Source organism: Gossypium raimondii, chromosome 1, assembly GCF_025698545.1.
Source record: "Gossypium raimondii isolate GPD5lz chromosome 1, ASM2569854v1, whole genome shotgun sequence".
Taxonomy (NCBI): domain Eukaryota; kingdom Viridiplantae; phylum Streptophyta; class Magnoliopsida; order Malvales; family Malvaceae; genus Gossypium; species Gossypium raimondii.
In genome coordinates, this window is record NC_068565.1 from 2,126,309 (window position 1) to 2,151,497 (window position 25,189).

General features: G+C 30.9%; 2 protein-coding genes across 4 annotated transcripts; both read left to right on the top strand.

The window, feature by feature from the left end:
- The first annotated feature begins 2,090 nt into the window (after positions 1 to 2,090).
- Positions 2,091 to 3,324, top strand: LOC105775215 (RING-H2 finger protein ATL2). Its single transcript, XM_012597752.2, has one exon. It carries the CDS (start codon positions 2,229 to 2,231, stop codon positions 3,078 to 3,080), a length of 852 nt encoding a protein of 283 aa, XP_012453206.1. The 5' UTR covers positions 2,091 to 2,228; the 3' UTR covers positions 3,081 to 3,324.
- Positions 3,325 to 15,643: 12,319 nt separating this feature from the next.
- LOC105775224 (phospholipase D zeta 1) lies at positions 15,644 to 23,909 on the top strand. 3 transcript variants are annotated; one of them, XM_012597756.2, is made up of 20 exons: positions 15,644 to 16,025; positions 16,123 to 16,224; positions 16,356 to 16,471; positions 17,064 to 17,205; positions 17,567 to 17,737; positions 18,262 to 18,435; positions 18,877 to 19,119; positions 19,221 to 19,337; positions 19,731 to 19,870; positions 19,955 to 20,104; positions 20,410 to 20,566; positions 20,649 to 21,155; positions 21,547 to 21,657; positions 21,755 to 21,901; positions 21,985 to 22,182; positions 22,312 to 22,413; positions 22,512 to 22,643; positions 22,783 to 22,848; positions 23,113 to 23,174; positions 23,259 to 23,909. In XM_012597756.2, the coding sequence occupies exons 1-20, from the start codon at positions 15,792 to 15,794 to the stop codon at positions 23,506 to 23,508; spliced, it is 3,321 nt and encodes a 1,106-aa protein (XP_012453210.1). In that variant the 5' UTR covers positions 15,644 to 15,791; the 3' UTR covers positions 23,509 to 23,909. The 3 variants fall into 3 exon arrangements, with proteins under 3 accessions (XP_012453210.1, XP_012453216.1, XP_012453220.1); XM_012597762.2 differs by lacking the exon at positions 15,644 to 16,025 and having other exon boundaries at positions 16,381 to 16,471; XM_012597766.2 differs by lacking the exons at positions 15,644 to 16,025; positions 16,356 to 16,471.
- The last annotated feature ends 1,280 nt before the right edge of the window (positions 23,910 to 25,189 follow it).

A 25,189-nucleotide genomic window follows, 5' to 3' on the forward strand; every position in this document is an offset into this window, starting at 1 on the left:
TAAGTGACTAAAATATAACCTGAGGGAAAACAAAAGTGACTATTTTTATAGTTTACCCTTCTTGTATATGACTTGATGCTTAATTACTTACGTACTAATTACGAAATATTGACATTTCTACGGAAATGTATGGCTACGAAATGTAGGGTATAAATGAAATACAAGTAATCGCATTTTATTTGGATCGGATTAGAATAACTCAAATTTAATTTAATAATTCTTAGCAAAGCTTGTGTTTGAATCGAATTTAAACATCATAAATACTCAATTCGAACAGACTCACGTTGTTAATATTTATTTCTTGTAGTTGTTTGGAAGTCAATTTTGAAATTTCCAATCTAAACAATCTAACTCTTTACAAAATAAAATAAAACCAAGAGAACTCAATAGAAATAGAAATTTATGCGAAGGCAGAAATTTGTTGGGGAGTCAAAATTAAATTGTATATTCTCATGATTGTAAAAATATAATTTTACCATTTTGATAGTCAATATCTTTATAACTTTTAGGGAATTTATCATATTTTTATTATTTTTGGTGGCCAAAGTAAAAATTTACCATTACTAATTTAAAATTTTCTAAACTATAGGAGACTTAAATAGAAATTTTTCCATTTTATCAGCCTCCACTGTGGTCCCCACTGCATAAAACTTACAGCTGCATATTGAACTGAAATCATCAATTGCTCCACCAGTAATTCTGCTTCTTCTTTCAATTGTTTCCGAGGAGAAAGTTCTCTGCTGATTCTGGAAAATGAAAGTAATGCATCACTCAGATGAAGCACATTGAAAACAGTAGTCATTGAACTACTATATAACATGCATTACTTCTCAAAATAACATCCCAAGCTATGCCATTGACGATTCTTTGAACGGTTTCCAAAGCGAACTACTTCTATTGAAAAGAGACAAGGAATTGATAGATTACCCATAGTCAAAAGAGGGTGGCGACGTCGAGAGGAGTAAGCTTGTCCCACGGTGAAGAAGAGGAACCACCAAAATGCACCAAGCGGGAACTACGGCACTGACGAGGTATTGGACTTCGTTAGTTGTCTGAAAGCGACAGACTCGGCGATGATGTCCAGCGGGATCGATCAGAACTGCGATGAAGAAGAGGAAAGCATGGGATGGAATAAAGCGTTGCCTTAAACGGAACCTATGGCATCGATGCTGCTGCGGGCTTCCACCGGCGCCGAAGAGCGGCAAACACGGTGGTGGCGTCGATCGGAATGGGTTGGAAGGAAGGCCGACAGGAGGGACCGTGAATGACGAATTGGGGAGGAAGTTTTTTTAACGTAAAAGAAGATTTCTTTTTGGATAAACTACTAAATAGACATTTTTATTTCTCTCAGATTATATTTTAGTCACTTATATTTGAAATGTTACGTTTTAGTCACTTACGTTATCATTTTGTTACAAAATAATTACTCTCTCGTTAAGATTAGGGGTGAGTATCCAATTGCATCGAGTCGAATATAGTCAAAAAATTTCGAGTCAAGTCGAATTAACGGATCTTATTATTTATACTCAATGTTGTGTTTACATGGACAAATTATTTAACTAGTAGACGAAGTACAAAATTACTTAACTATATAAACAATATAATAGCTTTGCCTTTGGGTAAACATATATCAAAACAAAGTAGTTTTCTCTTTATTCGGATTTTGAATAACTCAAATTGTGTAATTCATATTTGAATTAAATCAAAAACTTGATTCTTTATTTAAATTGATCCAAATAACTCGATTAACTCAAACTATTAAATTCAAAATTTAAATTTTTATAAAATTTTTCAAATCAAATCAATTTTAATCCGACCAAACAGCAATCCAACTGTTACTATTAATTTTTATTTAATCTAAAGGCTCTTGTTTTCTGAAGCTCATGGTAAGCTTCTTTTTTTTTTTTTTTTTTTAAGCTCTTTTGTAAGAGCTTTCGGTAGAATTTCCCTACCCTTTATATGTAAAAAAAGCTAAAAAAGATACAAATAAAATAATATTTAATTAAAAATACAAATAATATTAAATAAAATATCGAAAAGTGGGTAAGGGCATTAAAGTCAAATTCACAATTTCCACCGTCAACCAAGGCGTCTCTTGGACTGAAAGTCGAACATCTCATCTTTTCACTTAAAAACCCTTCCATCCCATTTCTCTCTTTTCTAAATAGAAGAATCAAAGTCCGACCCGATTCCGTATCAGACTCCATAGCTGCAAAAGCTTCAAAGCCATGAGCGAGACCGATAATGGATTCGGTGGTTCCTCTGATATTCCCATGGATAACAATAACAGCTACGCCTTAAGTGGCAGGATCATGCTCAGCACCATTGTTGTTTTGTTCTTCGTCGTTATACTCGCCTTCATCTTCCATCTCTACGCTCGTTGGTACATCCTACGTTCCCGCCGCCGTCGTTCCAGCGGTCGCCGTAATCGACGGCTAACGCAGTTCGTTTTCTACGTTGATCCAAACTCCAATGCCGCCGCCAATCGCGGACTAGATGCGCGCGTTCTCAAGTCGCTCCCGGTTTTCACTTTCTCCTCCGAGACCCACCCGGATTCCGCCCTCGAATGCGCCGTTTGTTTGTCGGAGTTCGAAGAAAATGAGTCGGGCCGGGTATTACCCAAATGTAATCATAGTTTCCATTTAGCTTGTATAGATATGTGGTTTCACTCTCACTCAACGTGTCCTCTTTGTCGGACCCCCGTCGAAGAATACAAACCCGTATCTGATAACCCGGGAGATTTAGTATTAACTATCAATGAACCGTCAGAAGGAGAATCCGGATCCGATCGGAGCTCAGATTTGTGTGCCACGTGTCGACACGAGGAAGGACATGAAGATTCGTCGGCCGTTGGGTACCGCAGGAAATTGTCGATTGAGATTTCAAGAAATACTGAAGGTTTCGTGGGTGAGTCGAGTGGGTGTAACTCAGGACCGAGTCCAGCTTATAGATCGCCAATGACTCGAATGTTGTCGTTTAAGAGGATACTGAGTAGGGACAGAAGAGGGAGTGGAACAATCTCCGTTCCCGAGTCGGATATCGAGCGAGGCGGGGATGAGACTCCGCAAACTCAGGGATAACTAGGGTGATGACGTGATGTGTGACTCAGTAGACAAAAATCAGCGGCGCAGCAGATTTACTGTACTGCGGTGAAAAGACATTCGTACGAGGACTAGGATGACAGAATCCACGTGGCTTGAGGATATTGAAACGAAAACACCTGGCAGATTTTGGGACGTTGATGAACAAGAATATTTATTTGTAATTTTTTGTGTGTATAAATTTGTCTCATTAATTAATATTATTTTATATATATTTGTTTTACTTGAGGTTAACCTTCTTTAGAAAATAAAATTATCGTCTTCGAAAAAAGAATAATACACAAACTCAAAAACTAATTAAATACTATATGATCTGATTTTTCTATTGTTTTATTTTAATATATATTTTTGATAATAATAAATTTAAAAATTTATGGCATTGCTGATTAAGTCTTAACTTGATTGGTATCGATATTGTTGTCAATATAGGAAGTCGTAGGTTCGAGTACCTGAAGCACATTATCTTCCTATTTAATAATTTGGGAGAGGCTATGGATAATTTTAGTCATTGTATAAAAAAATAGATATGATAATAACCTATAATGAGATTAATGTTAAAAAAATCAAGTCCATGGTTGATAAAATTATTAGATTTTTATCTAGATCTTTCAACATAAAATTTCTAATTTTATTTGTATGTTACGCGTTATTTCTTACGAGTATTATTTTATTGAATATGATAAAATGGAAAATTATTTTATGAACTTTTCCTCCACATCATCCATTGCCTCTTTCCAATTATTTAATGATATTTTGTAATTTTTTCATGTCATTAATATATATTTTTGTAATTTTACCCTAAACCTTGATATTGAGTTAAGTTCGGGGTTCGAGATTTAGAGTAAAATCATCAAAATTATGTGTCAATGTCATGAAATTTGTTTTGAAATATTATTAAATAATTGGAAAGAGAACATGAATCATGAGGTAGAAATAGTTCATCTAATAATTTCTTAATAAAATGACATGTGTTACATTTTAAAAAAATTAAAAATTTAATTAAGTTTAAATGCTTTTAAATGTGTATTGTTTTTAATTTTTAAAATGAAAATAAAAAATCAATTAATAGGATATGAACCTTGTTAATAATATGATGTTTATTTTATAATTGAATATATCTAATTGATATTATATTTGATGATATTATATTTTTATTATATTAATAATATTTATTATTGTTAGTTGATGGTGGCGCAACTAGAGCCGTCTCGATTTGACCCAACCTAGCAGACATTTCTATTTTATTATCGACCTCTACAATTTTTTTATACACATGTGACATGTCATATAATATTTCAATTTCTTTTAAGCGGTAAAACAGATAAGGGTATATGTGATTATATATAAAAAGTTAAATTATGTTATTACTTACAATTACAAAGTTGTAGATTTAATTTTTATATATTTTATTTGATAAATTTTAGTTTTTATATTTTTTGAATTGGTTATTTTAGTTTCTGTATTTTTCAAATTTTCAAATTTTAGTCCTAGTCCAAATAGCAGCAATTAAATCTATTTGGTTAAATTTATTTACAGGTCCTGTATTATGTGTACAATCACGGATTTAGTCCGTTCTCTCCAATTGGATCATTCTAAGTCCCTATACTTTTCAATTTTTGAAATTTTAGTCTTGACGCAAATGACAGATGTTAACCCATTAATTGGATTTTTAGTGAGTAACATGTAGAAATAGTAAATTGGCATGACATTACACATATGATAATATATTTGACGATCAGATTTTAGAAGTAATAGAACTTTACTAAATGAATTTAACATATATGATTTGGTGAGGACTAAAATTTTAAAATTTAGAAAGTATAAAGATTAAATCCATAACTTTTGCAAAGTACAAGGACTAATGATGAATTTAACCTATAAAAAACATTTTCTTCTAAGCTTAATGTTTCTGTAATTTCTTTTACTCGTAATATTTTTAAAATTTTTTTTTAAATTTATCAAGGTATTCATTGATGCGAATCCAAGAACTAATCTTTCGTATCTTATAGGTCCACTAAAAGAATAGACCCTAACCATGAATTTAAATAAAATGGATACTTCATAGTTCATATTAAAAGAAGGAATTTGTTAAGAAGTGTATGAATTTGGTAACCTTTTCAAAACCGGACTAATGATTAAATCGACTAATTTATTAGTTTGATTGGTATAAATGATTTGATTAAATAAATTATTAAAAATATTTTTAAAAAATTGAATCAATCGATTTAATAACTGGTTTAAATAATTTTTTATTTTAATTGAATTGATTCGTATTACTTTTCGACTCAATCGATCTAAACACTTTCTCAGAACCCTTGTCCCGAACCACGCACAATCCTACCTACTAATCCAGATAACTAGGGGTGAGCATTCGATGGAATCGAATCGAATCGAATCGAATCGAAAATTTTCAAGTTAATCGAGTTTTCGAATCTCATTTTATCATCCTAACTTTATTTGAAGTTTTCTCGAATCGAGTCGAGTGAGATGAAATTCGAATCGAATCGAATCGAATCGAATATATTTGTTCGAATTAAATTTTAAAAAATAATTTTGGGTCCTTGTAACCATTGTCACCCATTGTAATAAAATTTGTCCACCTTAATCAAAATTTTTATTAACTTTCATCACTTCATAATTTATTTATTAATTTTTTATATATTGGTTAGCTTCTTTGCTTGCTTAGTTGTTTCAATTATCTTGATTCTTGTCACTATGTATTTTAGAATTAAAAATATATTAAATGTAAAAATATGATTTTTAATAAAAGTTATTTTAAAAAATGTGAAATTGATACCAATATTAAATTTTAACACGAATATTTTATGGCATAATTAATAATTCAATTTTAATATAAATATTCAATATGACTAAACAATTCAATAATATAAATAATATAAAATGTGAAATTTAATTTAATAATATAAATAGTAGATATAAATAAAATTATTACTATTTTGGATAATTTTGATTTTTTATTTGAGAGTAAAGGGTGAGAAGTAAATGTTTAGGGGGAAAATAAAAAAGTTTTGGGAATAAAAGTTTGAGGGAAAGTAAATAGGGGGAGTAAAATTTTGGAGGAAAAATATTAAAAAAAAAATTGGGGGGGGGGGAGGGTTTGGATTGGGATAGATGAGAGGTGGGATGGGAAGGGAATAAAAGTTTTAGGGGAAAAGTGGGAGGGAGTAAAAATTTTGGTGGAAAATAAAAAGTTTTGAGGGTTTTGGGGAGTAAAATTTTGAGAAAAAATAAATGGGAGAGTAAAATTTTGGTGGGAAATGGATTTTGGGTAGATGGGGGGGTTGGGAGGGGAGGGGAGTAAAAGTTTTGGGGGGAAAGTGGGAAGGAGTAAAAGTTTTGAGGGAAAAGTAAAAAGGTTTGGGAGTTTGGGGTAAAAATGTAAAATATTATAGTTTGATATTCGAATTATTCGAGTTATTCAAATTCAAAAACTCAACTCGATTCAAACTCGAAATTCGAAAAAAAAATTCGAGTTAATTCGAATAACTCAAATAACTCAATTCGTTTAACTCAAAATTCGAATTTTTTTCAATTTTTTCAAGTCGAATGAGTTTTACTCACCCCTGCATATAAAAATTTGGTCTATTTCTCAATATAACTTTGAACTGAGGGCGGAAAGTGGATATCCTTTTGACTCGTTTGCAGTTAACTCTTTTATCTTTGACTTTTCAAGCTTTTGAACATCCTAGTAAAAGACAAAACAGGATATACGAAAAATCTGTCTGAAAATTGTACCAAAATAACATTCTTTTAATTGTACAATTAATTTTATATGATTAATTATAATTTTTATTTTTTATATTTTAATTAGATATTTTATTTTTTAAGTTTAATTTATAAAGATGAACATTTAGGGTCATGTTGAGTGAAAGTTATTAGAGTGGAGTTTAAATATTAACAATTTAAAATGAAATTAGGTTCAAAATAAATTTTCCATGAAAATATAAATATCAATTTATTAAGGTTGAAGCAAGTGAAAAATATTTCGACTTAACAAAAAAAGCATATTGCGAAGTAAATTAATTTGGGGTTAGAGGATAATCAATGATAGATTTTGGAATTAAGTTTTGAGGGTCTAATAAAATTTTAAAAATTTTAAGAGTTTAATGATAATTTTAAAAATTTAAAAGACCTTTAACTATGTTTTTAAAATGATATAATAAAAAATTCAAAAATTTAAGGGACCTAATTAAAAATTTTTAAAATTTAAAATAGAAATAAAATTTTCTTATATCATACTTGTGATCAATTTATATCTTATATGGTGTCATATTGTTTTACAATCTATTTAATTTAATCGTGTCAACTTGTGTAGCTCATTTAATTAATTTGTGTTATCAATTCAACATGCAATATAATATTTTAATATTTTATTTTTAAAATAAGGATAAATAGAAGGAAACTTATAAATTATAAGAAATAAAATAAAATTAATATTTTGAAAAAAATGAATGGGAAAAAGCATCAACTTGTTTAGTCGAAGTTTTTTAGGGGAAAAAGAAAAATGGGTCATGTCATTTAAAGGACAGGTATAGGTACAATGTAAGTGCTCTAATGGGCGGTGTATTTATTTGCGATTAGTGTAAAAATAATAGTGGTAGTAAAATTAAATATTATAACGTGAGACAAAAAAAATTAAACGCATAACACTGAAAATAAATGCCCGTCCAGATAAGCCTTAAGTCGTTTTTCTAATCACCGAAGAAACGTAAACTTAATATTAATATTAGATTCAATCCTTAAATAATTAAAAATTTTCAACTATGAAGAATTATTAATTTGACATTAAAAATAAAAATTAGATATACAGATAAAATATTATTAATGTTTATTATCAATCCAAGTCTATACAAATATATATATTCATCTTGAAATATTTTTTATTTAAAATGTTGAAAATATTTATCAATACATTTTGTTATAACAACTAAGTTACAAAAAGTGTTGATATAAATTATAGTAGCAGTTCACATTGTGTATGGTGTTGAAATCAACTGAAAATTAAGATTTAGGATCATGTTTTAGTAGAGTGATGGATTAATATAATTGTTCTCTTGTATTGTGTGCCATGTCCCATTAATGTTGGAAAATGAGAGATTTATAGGAGAATGGGGATTTGGAGTAGGTCTCTCGTAATATGATTATCTTATTGGTATTGTCTAATTTAGGCTTGGGTTAAAATATGGTTTAGATGTACCCTGATGCGGAGTTTATATGATTGGAAAGTCGAAAGAATTAATAAGATTGGACCTGATCTGACAATTAGTATTGATGGCATTGAGATGATGTGTAGGCGTGAGGGTCTAACATATTTTATAATATATATATATATATATATATATATATATAGTGAACAGTAATTTGAATTTAGAGGTGATCATGGGTTGGGTTACCCCGCCCGGCCCGACGGTCCACCCGAAAAATGGGAGGGTTCGGGTAAAAATATAGGCCCGAAATATAAGTTTGGGCAAAAAAGAAGGTCTGTTTAGAAAATAGGTCGGGCCTCAAGTAAAACTTTTTTAGCCCGAGCCCAGCCCGAATTATATATTAAATATATATATTTTATTTTTAATCAAATATACTTTTTAAATTTTAATATGCTATTTTCTTTTTAAAATATTATATTTTGGTGTTGTAAAATTTAATATGGGCTAAGTCTGGCCTGGATTGGGCTTAGCAATTTTCCTTTGGGTCAGGCTTGGACAAATTTTTAGGCCCATATTTCGGGCCGGTCCGGGCCCGGGCCTAAAAAATGAGCCTAAAATTTTGTTTGGGTCCGGCCTATGATCACCTCTATTTGAATTGGACTGATTCGAATAATTAAAAAACTATTTAAAATATGATTTAACTCAATTCACCATGTTAAAATTGTACTAGGGCTGACTCTTAATCCATGACAAAATGCATATGAAGCTTTGGAATTATTGGTTAAGGTAAAGATTTCGGGTAATGTTGTTTGAACCGGATTGGATTGATTGGTCAGATCGGTTGAAATATCAATTTAAACAAAGACATTCAACCGGTTGACCCGAGAATCGGTACGAACCGATTGATCTTTATTTTCAATGTTTTTTAATATTTTTATTTTAATGATTTATTTAATCAAATCTGTTGGACCGTTCGAACTGACAAATAGATGGCATATCTATTTAAATACCTAAATTTGAAATTGTAATTAGCTCTGTGAAGTTTTTTTTGTACAATCTTATTTAAATGCCTAGTTAAACTAGGTATAGCCCTTTCTCAACCCATAAATAGAAAGATAATACGCTTTAACGTACTCGAATCTACGTCCTCCTGCATTGACAACAATATTTATATTAATCAAATTAACGCTGGATCAACATTACTTCCGTGAATTAAATAAATTTCTAGCCACGTTAAGTATGCTTTATTATTTTTGTTAAATTCAAAGAAATTTAGGTTTATTGTTGACTGAAATAATAATATAAAGCTAAATCAACGATAAGAAGACATCACATGGGCTGGGGAGACATTAACTTGTCTTCCACGTAATTCTTGGTAATCAAAGACAAATTTTTCATTCAATTTATGCTTGTCTTCCTTGGCATCTAACAATGATTGGGCCTTGCTTGGATGTATTAGAGTTTATAGAAATTTAACCATATTTGATCAACTAATAATATTGTTTTGGTCAAATTCTGCTACTAGTCCATGTATTCTATGTAAGTTATGGATTTAGTCCATATACTTTGATTTGGTCAATTTTAGTTTTTTTTTTCTTACTTTTCAAATTGATCAAATTTAGTCCTTATACTTTTGGAATTTTGGAATTTTAGTCTTAGTTTAAATGGTAGCAATTAAATGCATCTAGTTAAATTATGTGATTAGTTTTATAAAATGCGTCGAGTTGAGTTTTATAATTGAATAACTCGAATAATTGAAATAACAAATTGGTATAAATACCCTTTGGTTCTTGTCAATTTCTAAAATGTACAAATTGGTCTCTCTCAACAAAAATAATTCAAAATATTTATAAAAATCCCCAAATTTTATATTTTTAAAAACAAAATTCTAAAAAAATTAATTATTTTAAAAAATTCCAAAATAATAATTTTGACGACCTAAACAAGTAAATCATTAATTCAATTTTATTATTCTAAAGTATCTTAAATTTATTTTCTTATTTTGTTTTGGAAGAGTTTGCAAGTACATATGGTTTTAAATTTACGTGTCTAACATGGATTTTATTTTGACATTTTTATTTTTAATTTAACTTGAACAATTTCACTTAACTTGATACGGAAAGAAAATCAAATAGAATTAAGATGATAAAATAACACTCATTAACTCAACTAATTCAAAAATTTTCACTCGATTCGACGAAAGCTCACTCCTACTACAATAAGATTAATTTTGATGAGAATAAAAATAAAATACATCGAATACTATAATTATGAAATAATTAGTCATCAAAAGATGTTGTTTATAAACAAATGCAAGACGAGACAAGAACGATGGATTAGATGCAGGGTTCTTTGTGGATTGGATTTCAAGTTCCTTTTGGGCTCCTATCATTTGCTGTTGGTTTTTTCTTTTGCTTTGATGGATCCGTTTTGTTGTAACTTTTGTACGAAAAGTAATTATATCCGATGTAATTAAATTATTAGTAAATTTATATATTAAATTATTAGTAATTATATCCGATGTAATTAAATTTTTTATTTAAGTTACGGAGTTGTTAAAATCATTATTATACAACTTTCTAATTTCTATGTTTGCACTGTCTGCAATAATTAAAAACTATTATTTCACTTCTCTTATATAGTTCATTTTTTTTTTCATAAAATAGCTTTGAATGTCACGGATTTACGAACCAAAATTCAAATAGATTTTTCCTTCGATCTCCGATACTGATTGTCAGATCGATTTGGGTCTAAGCTGGTATGCTCTGCTATTTGTCGATGGGTACTAATCGATCGAATCATCACTTGGATCTTTTTAGCTGGTAAAAGAAAAAACTTAATAACCCAGTGACCTAAATAAAAAAATTTAAAAAGTTTAGTGACTTAAATGAAAGCTTTCGAATAGTTTAGTTGTCATTTTATAACTTTTTCAAGTTGAGTGACCAAAATATAAAGTTATTAATAGTTTAGTGACATTAGATGTAGTTTACCCTTTATGAATTATGTATTTAGCATAAAAATAGGTTAAAATATAATTAAAATCTCTGTACTTTTTGTACATTTGAAATTTATTTCCTACGCCTATTTAAATGAATTTAATCCATGTACTTTTAAAATTGAGAAGTTCAAGCCTAGTTGTTAACATTTTTAAAATCCATCTGTTAAATTCAAGTTCATTATAACGTCAAATTTTTTTACACATCAGCCATGTAATTTTTTAGTGTGTTACACAAATGAATTTAACTAAATAATTTTAATGGGGTAAATAATTAGACTTAAATTTTGAAATATAAAAAATAGAGAGAATAAATTCCATAAATTAAAAATAAAAAAGACTAAATTTTAAATATACAAAAAGTTCTAACCTTTTAAAAAAATATAGAAAGAGAGAGACTAGCCGTAGCTGACACCACACAAAAACAATGGCCATGACGTGTAAAGGGTATATAAAGACTAGTTGACACCACGTGAGGATCAAAATGATCAATGGCCATGACGTGTATCTATCTGATGTAAAGTTTTGCATTTCACTTGATCTTTACTATGACTTTTTTGTTTTTCTCTTTTTTGTCACCGACAATAAAAGTTGCAAAATGGTACTCAATTATTAATATATTTTTTATCCTTTAATCATAAAAATTTATAAAATAGTTATTTAATTATTCAATTTTATCTTGTAAGTCACCAGTTGATTAATCTAAAATAGAAACATCTAAAAATTTAAGATAGTTGAGTAAAAAATAAATAAAAAGTCAAATCGCTTTTTAATGAAAATAATGATTAAAACATTAATTTTAAACAACTTGCATGTTAATCCACGCGCATATCATATTAACATAACATCATTTGTCTTATTTGTCATGTAAAAAGAATTCAAAAATATAAAAAACCAAAACTAAAATTAAAAATATATATAAAAGTTCATAAAAATTTTAAAAAATTGCATAGAGTACACATAGATTGTCATGCAGATTTTCAGATTTGAAAAATTAACATTTTAGTTAATATTTTTGTTAAAAATTCATTTGGACTCTTTTTCAAAAATTGATAACCAAATTTGACTCTTTTAAAATATTGAGGATCAAATTTAACTAAAAAAGGCTAAATTAACAAAAAAAATACTAAGGGCTAAATTTAACATTATACCTTTAATTTTTAATATTTTAGTTAATTAATTAATATAACCAGATATAAAATGAAGGTCTTTTTTGTAAAAGGATCTTTGGACCTTTCCTGGTCGACACGTGGATCAATTTCCTTTTGCATTATATATGAAAATAGTTAAATTTCAATTTTAGTCCTTATGCAATACTTAAATTTAAAAATTATATAACAATGGTAAAATTTTAAATTTTAACCTATGTGTTACACTAGAATTTAAAATTTGATGTTTATATTAATAAATTTTTTAGGTAATTCCATATCTTAATTTTTACAATGTTGTTGATTAACTTAAATATTTTATTTTGATTAAATGCTAATTTAACTTTTAAAAGTTAACATCGTTAAAATTATTTGTTAAATTCAACTTTATTTCAATATTTTTGGTTACATGGCTGCTAGTTGGTGGCGGAGCATAGTGGAGACCTAGAGGCCCTTTTAAAATGGTAAATTTTTAATTTAGGCTATTTATAATTTATAAAGTTTTAAATTAGTAACAATAAAATTACACTTTGATGTCCAAAATGATAAAAATTTAATTTAACATTTTAAAAATTATAAATATATAGGCTATTAAACGATGAAGTTGTATTTTTACTATCGTAAAATATATAATTTAATTCGTTCCCAAAATAAATTTCGACTCATACGATGGCTACTAAATGAATATATATTTTTAATTTTAAAATTCACATTATTAAATTTAATAAAAGAATTTAAAGATATTAACAATTGGTTTTTTAAAATTTTAAAAATAAAGAGATTAAATTCTTAAAAATAAATAAAGCAAACTAAATTTTAAATATATAAAATAATTAATAATGAACTTAGCTGTATTTTAATACCCAAATATTTATTTTATAATTTATCTAAAAAATTAATAAATAGTCTAAGTACGATAAAATTCATATTAGTTGAATAATTGACGTATAGGTTGGCAAAATGACATGCTTTAATACTTTCGTATCTTACCTGAAATTTGAGACCTTCTAGATGCACAAAAATCCACCCAACATGTTTCCCACATCTTTTTTTCATTAATTTATTTTGTTTTTATTTTATTAATTAATAATGTTAAATTTTATAAAAATATTTCATTTACCACTAGATGTGTCCACCCAACATGTCTCTCACATCTTTTTTTTCATTAATTTATTTTGTTTTTATCTTATTAATTAATAAAAGTTAAATTTTATAAAAAAAATCATTTACACTAAAGGTGCCAAATTATATATTATATAATTAAATTTTAGTTTAAAATATTTTTTTATTCTTTAAGTTATATTAGGATCAAAGTCGAACTAGTCCAAAGTGTAAAAGTCCTTGTCCAAGCTTGGCTCGAGTCGGGCTGGATGGATTATCCAACCTTTGGAATGGTTTTACCTTTTACAAATTTAGTTTACATACTATAATTTATAGCTTTAGTCCTTTATTTTTTAAATTATGTATTTTGAAGGTTAATATATTGATTGGTATTTGAGTTTGGTTTTAATATTCAATTTGATATCTGTAATTTTTTTGTCCCAATTTGGTATTTAAGTTCGGCTTCAACATTCAAATTGGTTTATAAGAATTTTCAATTTGATACTTGATTTTTTTGTTCCAATTAATCACTCGAGTTTGGATTTATTGAACAATTTAGTACTCGAGTTTTTGTTCCAATTAAGTATCTATGTTTTTTACTAGAATACACGTTTCAAATATTCATTAAGCTACATCATGACGTTTGACTTAGATACCAAATTGAACATTGAAATCAAACTCATATACCAAATGATATATTAACCTTAAAACTAACGCTTTGATGTTAATTTGGATTGTTTTTTAAAAGGACATATACATCTTAATATTTTTATACAATTAAATATTTTGTTGCATATAAAAAAAATAAAAGGAGATTAAGTTATAATATTTTCTAGAGAAATTTTAAATTTATACGGAATTTTAATTTAAAGAGAAACGTGATGTATGAACTTTTATTTGCTACAATTATACACATAAGCATTTTATTTTAATTCAATTGTATATATTTTAATACATATATTACTTTTTATGTTAGATAAATATAATTATTTTTGTATGCAATATTCAAACATAAAACGATACTTAATTAATAACAGTGTCAATAATTTATGAAATTAGAAATAATTCAAATTCAAAAAAATTCAGGGGGTGAATCTAAGCGTTGGGCAGGGGCCTCGGTAGAGGTGCTCATGGGCCGGGCGGTCCGGCCTGACGGCCCGCCCGAAATATGGGAGGGTTTAGGTAAAAATATAGGCCCGAAATATGGGCTTGGGCAAAAAAAGAGGCCCGTTTAAAAAACAGGCCGGGCCTCGGGCACCACTTTTTTGGCCCGGGCTCGGCCCGGCCCGATATAATAAATATATTTATTTTTTAATTTTAAAATATTATTAAAATATTTTTTTTATTTTTTAATTTTAAAATATTTTTAAAATACTTTTTAAAATTTTTTTAATTTTAAAATATTTTTAAAATACTTTTTTTAATTTTTAAAATAAATTTTTGGTATTTATTAAAAAAATGGGCCGGGCCCGGGCAAAATTTTAGGCCCATATTTCGGCCCGGGCCGGGCCCGGGCCTAGGACCCGAGCCAAAAATTTTTTATGGGCCCGGCCCAGCCCGCCCATGAGCACCTCTAGGCCTCGGTCCCCCTAAAATAATTTTTTTCTATTTTGGTCCTTTAAAATTTTTAAAATTTTAAATGAGTAAAGATAAAATTATACTTTGGCCCCTAAAAATGATACAATTTTGATTTAATCCTTTAAAATTATATTTTTACTATTGTAAAATTACAATTTAATTTTGTTTCTAAAAATTTTTGTGGCTTCACCCACAAAAATTTATATACTTAAAAAAATCATATAGCATAATGTATACTCAACCAAAGTTTAAGTGCAATTTTGGAATTTAACTCTTTTACAACTGTATAGAAAATACTAAAATAACTATGGTATATACAACGGAGTTAACTGAAAAAGGTCGACTTCAAGACGCAGGACTAAAAATAATCAAAATTATAATGGAGGCACTAAATCTACTAAAAACATATAGTACAAGCACCTTTTAGAAAATTTAAATTATAATGAAGTACTAAATCTATCAAAAAATATAGTATAAGGACCTTTTATAGAATTTTACCTTTTTATTATTCCAAAGAAAAATTAAAAAAATTGCATTTCAGAAAAATCCAAATCCTGCTCTCGTTGTCCTTTCTCCTCCTCTCAAAGCTTCTGGATCCCAGTTCCATCACATTTTCAACATTCGATCTTCAATTCATCAGATCCAACAAAATTCACAAAATAGAAGTTCTCCGATTTTTAGTTAATAAAAGCTCGAAGTTATGGCGACGGAGCAATTGATGCCCGGAGGCGGTTTCCGGCACTTCCAGATGCAATCGGATACTTCACCGTCGATGATGTCATCGTTTTTCTCGTTTGCTCCAGGTGTCACCCCTGAAGCAACTCGGATTTTCGACGAGTTACCTAAAGCTTCCATAGTCTCTGTCTCCAGACCTGACGCCGGCGATATCAGTCCCATGCTCTTATCTTACACTATGGAATTCCAATACAAACAAGTTAGTTTTTAGCTTCATTATTCAATTAGAAGATCTTAACCGCTTGCTTTCTTTTTTTATGTATATATTTAGTAATTTGTTCATTTTGATTCTTCAGTTTAGGTGGCAGTTATTGAAGAAAGCTTCAGACGTTTTCTACCTACACTTTGCTTTGAAGAAACGATTGTTTATTGAAGAAATTCACGAGAAGCAGGAACAGGTGCGTAGATGAAACGACAAGTTTTAACCGTGTTTTGCTGCAATTTGAATTTTCTTTTAATAAGCAACTCTTTGAGTCTGAAGGTTTAAGATTCGAATGTGTTTTTCACACTGAATATTATTACATTAAAGGTTAAAGAATGGCTTCAAAATCTAGGAATAGGAGATCATCCGCCAGTTGTTCACGATGATGATGAACGGGATGATGATGCAGTTCCTTTACATCATGACGAAAGTGCTAAAAATAGGTGATTGTTATTGGCACGAATTTTCTGAAAAGGAAGACAAAATTTAATTATGTGTGCTTACATAGCTCGCAAGCTACTCGAGTTCGATTAAAAAAAAACTCGAATTCAAGTCATTAATCGAGTCGAGCTCAAGTAATCGATTGGGCTGAATTGGAGCTTAGTAATACTTAGCTTGAATAGCTCATGAGCTTTATCGAGCTTTTCTTTTTTAATATATATTTTAAATATTTTTTATATTATTAAATTATATTATTGCCTATAATATATATTATTAACCCTAAGCTTAAGCTTAATTATTGAACTGAGTTCAAACATGAGCTTGAATATACAAGCTTAATTGAGCTCGAGTTTGAGCTTGACTATGAAGATTGATAAACGAGCTCAATCGAGCTTGAGCTTGAGTAGCTTGATTATATCTTGAGCTGAGTTTGAGCTTAAAAATAAATGTTTGATCGAGCTTGAGCCAAGTATTGAGCTCCGAATTTTGAGTTGAGCTCGAGCTTGAGCTTGCCAGTATTCGGGCTTGGCTCAACTCGATCACACCTCTAGTGCCTACTAGTCTTTTTTATTTTCTTTTGTTTTTTCTATGCAGAGATGTTCCATCCAGTGCTGCTCTTCCAGTTATTAGACCAGCCTTGGGAAGGCAGTCATCAATATCGGACAGGGCAAAGGTTGCAATGCAAGAATACTTGAACCACTTTCTTGGAAATATGGATATTGTTAATTCTCGAGAGGTATGCATTCCTAAACATGGAGATGTGATATTACGATGTGTTCATGGCAATCATTTTTGGTTCAGTTATGTTTGTCTTCATAGGTTTTAGACCAAGTTCTGCGCTTTCCTTTTTTCATGCAACAATCATGAAGTAGATTAAGCCTCCTAACTGCTGGTTCAGTAAGCTTTCAGTCTGTCAGTTACTAAATTGATAGGATTATGCATTTTGTAGTCATAGGTCTTAGTTCAACTTCTTTAGATTTACTCTTTGAACTTGGAACTTGGAATGTGGTCCGTAACTATTATGTTTTGAGTTTCAATTTGCGTTGTGTCCCTATTTTATTGTTTGTTGCATTAGTATCTTGTCTAGTTTCTTGTAGGTTTGCAAGTTTTTGGAGGTTTCAAAATTGTCGTTTTCACCAGAGTATGGCCCTAAGCTAAAGGAAGCGTATGTAATGGTGAAGCATCTACCAAAAATTGCCAAGAATGACGACTCTGATAGATGCTGTGCATGTCATTGGTTCAATTGCTGTAATGACAACTGGCAAAAGGTAACGTGACCTAATTTCTGAAAGTTTGGGGTATATTCAATTTATAATGCAATTCTTTCAGTGCCCATGCTGTCTTGCATGCGGTGCAGCAAGTACTAGCCACTTTTTTTCTGTGTCTATCTTGGGGTGGGAGAAAAACTGGCATGATAGTGTTCATCTTTTGTGCTTCTGCAAGTGGTATCACTTAGTAAGCTGTGCTTTGTGATACAGAATATGCATAGGAATCTCTTACTGTCCCTTAAAGGGTGAGATATGTTGAACGGGAGAAGATTATAGGATTTTGTGGAGAGGATTATAAAGATGGGTTAATGGGTATCACATGTTGGTTCTTATGCTCTTGAGAGCTTTGGAGTTGTCTCCTACCTTGCAAAAAAATTCAGATTTCTTTTGCCCTAGTCTTGCTGTATAGACAAATCACTAGTCAGACCATAACTCTCCTTTGCCATCATTTTGGGTATTTTCTCATTTTAGTCTATTTGAATGACCCATCTTTTTCTGTTCTCATTTGTAATGATTATTTACAGGTGTGGGCTGTACTGAAACCTGGATTCTTGGCCTTGCTGGAAGATCCTTTTGATGCCAAACCTCTAGATATTATTGTTTTTGATGTATTACCAGCCTCAGATGGTAATGGTGAGGGCCGGGTATCATTAGCAGAAGAAGTAAAGGAACGTAACCCTTTACGCCATTCTTTTAAGGTCAGTAGAATACTGCTGTCGATTATTTTTCCTGCTGATGGGAATAATATTTTATTTAACATTGCCATGTTAAAGTTTATGGCACTGCTGCTCATATTCAATGACCTTTTATTGTTACTTTATTTTCTCATTGTGATTTGGATAAGAATATAAAATCCCGAACAAAAAAATTTATTGCATTAGAAAACCTCTGGTGATACTCCTGCTATTTTAAATTTAATTCTAAAACATGATCAGTAACCTTTATTAACATGACATTAACTTCAAACATTTAGGGCCTAGATAAATGTGTCGATTTTCTGGACAGTTTTTTTAGGGTGTTGGCTTTCTTTCTACACATTAAATGAACTATTTATCGCTGTGATGACGGGTTAAGTTGTATGTCTGATGTATATATCTAGAGAAATTCACTTTCTAACAGATGATTGGGAACTTCAAAAGGTCACATGTGGAGTCCGCAGTATAAAGTTAAGAACGAAGAGTAGTGCTAAAGTTAAAGATTGGGTTGCTGCTATTAATGATGCTGGGCTTAGGCCTCCTGAAGGCTGGTGTCATCCTCATCGCTTTGGCTCTTTTGCTCCTCCAAGGGGTTTGACAGAAGATGGTAGTCAGGCGCAATGGTTCATAGATGGTATGGCTGCTTTTGATGCAATAGCTTCAGCAATTGAGGATGCTAAATCAGAGGTCTGTCCTTTCTGCTCTTGCATTCTTGCATGTTGAAATCGGTTGTGTCCAAATCTGCTCTTTAGCATAAAACCTGTTGTATGATTTAAAAATTTATGCAGATATTTATTTGTGGCTGGTGGCTTTGCCCAGAACTGTATCTACGCCGCCCTTTTCGTGAGCAGGCATCCTCCAGGCTCGATTCTTTGCTTGAAGCCAAAGCTAAGCAAGGGGTCCAGGTATTGTAATATTTGGTTTATTTATTAAAAGTCTTGTTTCATTAATAAGTCTTTTTTTGTCAATTAAAAATGGATGTTGAATTATTTATCATCTTCTGATGGCTGTGTATACAAATGTACATGAATTATGACTCATAAATGAAGGCTTGCGTGTTCACAATGTATTACTTTTTTCTCCAATCCATTTTGTCTTCAATGAGCTCCGTCACTATTTGATGGTTGAAGACTTATTTTTTTTATTTTGAACCCTTTAAATTCTCAACCTTATCTAACTATTGCATACGTGTTCATTCTTCTTCTTCTTCTTTTCAAAAAGATCTGTTTTGACGGTTCTGCTATTTAGATCACTCTTCAATCCTGACGTGAAAATCCTAAATGTATCTATGACTGCAGATATACATCCTTCTCTACAAAGAACTTGCCCTTGCTTTGAAGATCAACAGTGTCTATAGCAAGAGAAAGCTTCTTAGCATTCACGAGAATGTGAGGGTATTGCGATATCCAGATCACTTCTCTGCTGGTGTCTATCTATGGTATGCATTACTTGGAGAATTGGGTGTGCACTGGCATTTTACTTTTATATTTCAGACTTTGACATGTATTTCTTTTACCTGTAGGTCCCACCATGAAAAGCTTGTGATTGTTGATTACCAAATTTGTTTCATTGGTGGACTTGATTTATGCTTTGGTCGCTATGACACATTTGAACACAAGGTGGGCGATAATCCTCCCCTAGTATGGCCTGGAAAAGACTACTATAACCCACGGTAATCTTTTAGTAAGCAAAGATTCTCCTCAATTTTTGAGAAATTTGTTTAGAAGTTGACTTACATTCTTTTTAACCTTTCCTGAACTTGTCACATTTCAGTTGTCATAAGTTATAATATGCTTATTTTATACACATTTCGATTTTGTATATAGAGATCACAAGTTCAAAACTTTCAAGATTTTGTGACTGCGTATTCAGTGCTCTCCCCCCGCCCCTCTTCTTCCTTTTTCTATAATGTTCTTGAATATGAGTTGGTTTGGAGCTGTTGTAGTATAACAGATGAAACACATTTCATTTTCACAGGGAATCTGAACCTAATTCATGGGAAGATACTATGAAAGATGAGTTGGATCGAGGAAAATTTCCTCGAATGCCTTGGCATGATGTCCATTGTGCACTCTGGGGACCACCTTGTCGTGATGTAGCACGACATTTTGTTCAGCGCTGGAATTATGCGAAGGTTATTTTATAAAATTAATATAGTTAACTGTAAAAATGCTGTAACTGTGTTATTAAGAATAATCTGCTGTTTCCTTTTCCAGAGAAATAAAGCTCTGTATGAAGAAGCAATTCCACTACTCATGCCTCATCATCATATGGTGATTCCACATTATATGGGAAGAAGCAAAGAGATTGAAATTGAGGGCAAGAGCGTTTTGGACAACACCGAAGACATCGACAGAGAGGATTACTTTTGTTCTAGATCAGCTGTACAAGATATTCCTCTACTTTTGCCTCAAGAGGCTGAGTTGGATAATTGCAATGGGTTTCCAAAATCTAATGCGTTGGATTCTACTGCCGGTACAAGTGTTTCTTTTGGTTTCCGAAAGTCCAAAATAGAACCAGCAGTCACAGACACACCCATGAAGGGCTTTGTTGATGACCCTGACTCCTTGGATCTTCGTATGGAAAGATCTTCAGATGTAAAAAGGAAGCTTGGAAGCAAAGCTGCAGACCCAGAATGGTGGGAAACACAGGAACGAGGTGATCAAGTTGGTTTTGTAGATGAAGCTGGACAGGTTGGTCCCCGAACTTCATGTCGTTGTCAGGTGGGTTGTTTCTCATCAAGACTTTTACAAGTTTTGCATCTGGGTCAGAATTTTCATTTTATTACTTTGATATCCCAAATCTTCAGTCTTATTTCATTAAGTGCATAAAAAAACCATTGAAATTTAGGTCGTATACTTTGTTGAACAGCATATTTACATGATAGAAATAAAAAATTATAATGATAGGAAAAACGGAGTGATGTCTCTGGTCATAATATTGGTTCAAGCCATCAGTACTGTGCTTTTGCAGCCCATGAAGCTCTTTTGTGCAACTATGATATGAATGCAATCTGTTATTATTCCTATTGTTCAGTTTGACTTTCTTTTTCATTTCAAGAGATATTTTCAACTTATTAAGTGGTGTGAATCAACGATGATCTATAAATTTCAGATTATACGAAGTGTCAGTCAATGGTCTGCTGGAACCAGCCAAGTAGAAGAAAGCATTCACTGTGCTTATTGCTCCCTCATTGAGAAAGCGGAACACTTTGTTTACATTGAGGTACGTGCTTCGTCTCTCAATCTTTTTTATTTTCAGTTCGCTACAAATCATATAATCACACGGATTACCATCCTCCTGTCGCTTCATTTTTTTCCAGAACCAATTTTTTATATCAGGCCTCTCTGGGGATGAAATTATTCGGAATCGTGTTTTAGAAGCATTGTTCCGGCGTATTATGCGAGCTTACAATGATAAGAAGTGTTTCAGGGTTATTATAGTCATACCACTGCTTCCCGGTTTCCAGGTTGTAAATATTGGTAACTTTCTTTTACTTTGGAGTTCAGACATTAGTATTATGTTTGAACTGATTTTTATAAGTTTTAACAGGGTGGCCTTGATGATGCTGGTGCGGCATCTGTGAGAGCTATAATGCATTGGCAATACCGAACCATTTGCAGAGGACAGAATTCAATATTGCATAAACTTCATAAAGTTCTTGGTCCTAAAACTCATGATTACATATCTTTCTATGGCCTTAGATCGTATGGTAAACTTTTCGATCACGGTCCTGTGGCTACAAGTCCGGTATGTTCACCTTCTCTGTACAATTCTCTTTTCCGTGGTATAGTATCATGTCATAGCACTTAACGATGAAAGTTCAGCATGTAGCATGTACGTGTTTGATGATATATTTGTTCCCTGCTATTTCTCCAGGTATATGTGCATAGTAAAATCATGTTAATTGATGACTCTAAAGCCTTAATTGGATCTGCAAATATTAATGACAGAAGTTTACTTGGCTCTAGAGATTCAGAGGTACCTCCGCATTCCAGATTAGTTTAAACTTTTTTCTGTGAAAACTAACATATCTGTATTACTTCTCCAAGAAACTTGATGTTAATTAATATTTTCAGATCGGTGTGCTTATCGAAGACAAAGAATTAGTTGATTCGTGGATGGGAGGAAATCCATGGAAGGTTGGAAAATTCACTTTGAGTCTTCGCCTCTCATTATGGTCCGAACATCTTGGTCTTCGTAACGGAGAGGTTTGACAGGCTCCATCTACTGTTTACCTATTTTAAATTCTGATTATGATCATCTAACTGGACTTCGAGATTGGTCATACGGTATTTACAGTCTTTCATGTGATTCAACTGATATATGTGTTCTTCCATTCCACCTCAGATAAATCAAATAATCGATCCCATTAGTGATTCGAGTTATAAAGAGATATGGGTTGCAACTGCAAAGGTAAGAACTGGACTTTTATGTTTCTTTAGTAGTTTTGCATTTTATTTGCTGAAATGCTCGGGTTAAAAGAAATCAGATGTAAAATGATTTACGAACCTATGTTACTTGGAGGTGTGAGTGTTGGATATAGATATGATCAGTTTTATTTTTCCATGTATTGGGATGGTCTTGTGTCAGAGATGAATGTCGGACACAAGTACTTAAATGAAAAGTCGAAGTAATTGAAACTGCTCAATAACATGATACTGTCATATTATATAACAGATGAATACAACAATCTACCAGGATGTCTTTGCCTGTGTCCCAAGTGATATCATACATTCCCGGTACCATATCTCTTTCGTACTCTTTTCCTTTTCTCTTCAGTTATCCTATTATTGACATTTAACCTGATGGACGATAACCTGCAGGCTTACGCTCCGACAAAGCCTTACCTTTTGGAAGGAAAGACTTGGTCACACTACAATTGATTTAGGAATAGCCCCTAAGAAATTAGAATCATATCACAACGGAGATATCAAACAAACAGATCCAATGGATAGATTAAAGTCGGTACGAGGACATCTTGTTTCTTTCCCTTTGGATTTCATGTGCAATGAAGATTTAAGACCTGTGTTTAATGAGAGTGAATATTATGCATCCCCTCAAGTTTTTCATTAAGTAGGGAGATCATAGAAAGCCCGGTTTTTTCGATTTTTCGCATCCATTGCATACGATTCCTCTTTAACCTTTTTTCTCCAACAAAGCCAGGTTTGAACCAAGCTTTCTCCTTCAGCAACTCCGACCTCACCACCATTTTTGAAGGTTGAAAATTTTTCCTTTTTTTTTTTGGATATAATTAGTGTTTGGTAGACCTGGCAATTCGTGTATTAATATAGTGTACGTATATTATGTCATGTCATAATTGTGTTTAAGGTATTTTATAGATTTGGGCATACATGTGTTCATATTGTTTTTTAGATAGTCGTGTAATTTGTGAAAGTACATAAAAAGCCATGTATTTGGAGATTTTAATTTATTTGAATTTCAATGCGAATGATTTAGTAAAGAATTATTTAAAATTAATCATATTATATTTTTATAAAATAAATAATTAAATTATCTCCATAAATAAATATTTCGTAACCTGAATTGAAAATATTCTTGTAATATCAACGGGACCTTGTATTCTTATTTGGTCAAGCTTGATGGTTATGTTTTGTTATCAGTGAAATTTGTTGATTAAATTTACTTTTGGTCCTTTTTCTTAATTCAAATTTTTAGATTTGGTTGGGTCAAATTTTATTATTAGTTTTATACTAGCATAAATTGTAGATGTAGTCTTTATTATTCAATTTAATTATTTTTAATTTTATGTATTTTAAATTCTGAAATGATAGACATAAAATCGATTTAACTAAACTCTGCTTTTCTTGAGTATCATATAAAAATAGTAAATTAATATGACATTAAACGTGAGATAATAAATTTTTTATATAAAATTTCAAAAATAACAAAATTTAACCGGCTATTATTTACACAAATTTATCTTTGCTATTCATATTCTTCTAATAAGAAACGGAAGGATTCTCCGACATCTCTAGTTTTCCCTTTTTGTGAATTAAACACTATCCATCTTTGTTTTAACTGTCGTTGGCTTTCCTATGATACTTTTTGCCGGCAAAACCTCCTTCATCCTTTACCCACTCATCTTTCACCTCTTGTTTCCTCATCCTTTCCTATTTTCCATTTTCCCCACCCATTTCCATCATTTTCCTTCCAATTGACACTTCTTTGCCTTGCTACTCACCTTTTTCCGCCATGAAAGGGCTTTGATTTCGAAATGATAAATTTGGCTGAGGGTTTGGCCCTTGAGTCATTGAGGACTCATGATTTCTAGAGTCATTATAGTTTAATTTCCTTGAGTCCATAATGATTTTGTCTATATATAATCTAAAAGATAATGATTTTGTCTATATATAATCTAGAAGATTTGAGTTTTACGATGTTTCTACATATTTTTAAATGGATAATATTGTCAGTATTAGATTCAAGTATTTCGTTATGATAGTTAAGCGTCAAATGATGTATTTTTGTATTTTTGACATCATACTAATGTTACTTTTTAAGGTCAATTTTTTTCAATATGACTTAATTTTCTATATGTCATTTTTCCATTGAGCTTTATTCCTAACATATTAAATTTTATGATTTATTTTCTTTGATCATAACTAGTGGTGAAGCTAGGGCTGGCAGTATCACAATCTCCTAAAAATGAAAAATTTTAATAAAATTGTACTTTTAATTTTTAAAATGATAAAATTTTGATTTAATCTTTTAAAAATTATAAAAATTTATACCA

Excerpts from the sequence above, each read along its gene's own strand:
- LOC105775215 (XM_012597752.2), top strand. The coding sequence starts at position 2,229 with ATGAGCGAGACCGATAATGGATTCGGTGGTTCCTCTGATATTCCCATG.
- LOC105775224 (XM_012597756.2), top strand. The coding sequence starts at position 15,792 with ATGGCGACGGAGCAATTGATGCCCGGAGGCGGTTTCCGGCACTTCCAG. Across the intron at positions 20,105-20,409 it reads AAAGACTACTATAACCCACG|GGAATCTGAACCTAATTCAT; the intron begins GTAATCTTTTAG and ends TCATTTTCACAG. Across the intron at positions 21,156-21,546 it reads GAACTTCATGTCGTTGTCAG|ATTATACGAAGTGTCAGTCA; the intron begins GTGGGTTGTTTC and ends TATAAATTTCAG.